The following is a 1,485-nucleotide window of genomic DNA, read 5'->3' on the forward strand; positions in this document are numbered from 1 at the left end:
TATATGTAGAATGTATAGATATAGATATAGATATATCTATATATATGTGTGTGTGTGTGTGTGTATGTATATCTATATATATATATATATGTGTGTGTGTGTGTATAAACAGGGGGTATGAATACCTTCAAAGGCAATCACTATATACTCTTCTACGTGTCCACATCATATGATAATGCCATATCGTCATCCCCCCACAAACTCACAACATGCAGCTGATATGCAGCCCCCCCACACACACACACACCTTCACCAAACACCTGACCGTCAATATCAGACTCCACCTACCTTTCCGATCTGTGACTTATTCTCTAGGTACACAGGGGCATTAAAGTAGGGAATCATCGGATTCGTGCTCTTGCACACTAGATCTCCCTCGCAGCATCGCAGCATCTCTCCCAATTCAACCACCTGATCCGGGGGGCCTTGTGGCGCAAACGATCTACCGCCGCCGCCACGACCACCACGACCACCGCCTCGGGGTGCACCCCGGCCTCTACCTCCGCCTCGGAAACTCATAGTTTTCTATGTCTATATATGCGTGTGTGATAACACTTGTGTATGTGTAATGACCAGGCGGGCTGCTGGTACAATCAATGCGTAATAGTTGACGGGATTAATATACTATACATATGTATGTGGTAATTATTATTATTAGATTTCCGACGAAAGACAAGGCTTCTCAAAAATTCAAAAAGCAACGTGTTTACCCCCGTCCCCCGGCGGCCATATTCGATCTTTTTTTTCAGGGGAGTTTTCTTGAAATCTATTTATAGCTCACTCTGTCATCAGAATGAGAAATTCGGATCTTCGAACTGATTCGCCCGGCGGCACCTGTTGCAGAGCCTCAGAGAGTACACGTGACAAATCAGTCGTGGCCTATTAAGGAGGAGAGCCTAAGCCACTATTTGGCGGCACGTATTATTTTGTCATCACTGCTAACCGATGCTAAATAAAAGGCACGATGAGTCACGATTTCTCACTACGGTGTGATCGAAACGATTAGATCGCTATACGATTCAGGCGCTACGAATTGGATAGACATTTTTATATCACGTTTTCATCGAATCGTGTATCAGTGTATGTATATAAATATAGTTTAAAAAAGGATCCAATTTGTTCACTGTCGAGTGTAGACTAACTTCCCATAAAGAACGTACAAAAGTACGAACGTATTAAGACAGAATGTCAGGGCAACGCAGGAACGTCTTTACAAGGGACAATATGAGGGCAAACGCAGGTGCAGATGCACAGAGGAGTAGCGGGGGCAATGGCAATGGCATATTCACGGAAAACCCCGACTGGGTCAAGCTTTTCTGGAGTGTACTCATAGGTATATACGGATTTATAGTCCAGGTGTTTTGCTGACAGGAATAGCTGTGTTTAAGAGCATCATATGTTCACACTAAGACTTTTGTCTATTTTTCTGTATACTATATATATATATATATATATATATATATATATATATATATATATTATATA

The 1,485-nt window shown here is 42.0% G+C and overlaps 2 protein-coding genes across 2 annotated transcripts in view; one reads left to right on the forward strand and one right to left on the reverse strand.

The window, feature by feature from the left end:
* The window catches only part of SARC_02682 (hypothetical protein), a gene marked incomplete at both ends in the record, with an annotated part of 4,595 nt that extends 4,076 nt beyond the window's left edge, over positions 1 to 519 (reverse strand). Inside the window, one exon of the mRNA XM_014303554.1 lies at positions 289 to 519. Within this exon, the coding sequence (XP_014159029.1) occupies positions 289 to 519 (231 nt within the window). The remainder of the gene's footprint in view (positions 1 to 288) is intronic.
* A 568-nt stretch (positions 520 to 1,087) lies between these two features.
* Positions 1,088 to 1,485, forward strand: part of SARC_02683 (hypothetical protein) — a 2,470-nt gene continuing 2,072 nt past the window's right edge. The window contains exon 1 of the mRNA XM_014303555.1: positions 1,088 to 1,333. Coding sequence (XP_014159030.1) covers positions 1,186 to 1,333 — 148 coding nt within the window. The 5' untranslated portion in view covers positions 1,088 to 1,185. The remainder of the gene's footprint in view (positions 1,334 to 1,485) is intronic.

Source organism: Sphaeroforma arctica, assembly GCF_001186125.1.
Source record: "Sphaeroforma arctica JP610 unplaced genomic scaffold supercont1.123, whole genome shotgun sequence".
NCBI classification, from domain to species: domain Eukaryota; class Ichthyosporea; order Ichthyophonida; genus Sphaeroforma; species Sphaeroforma arctica.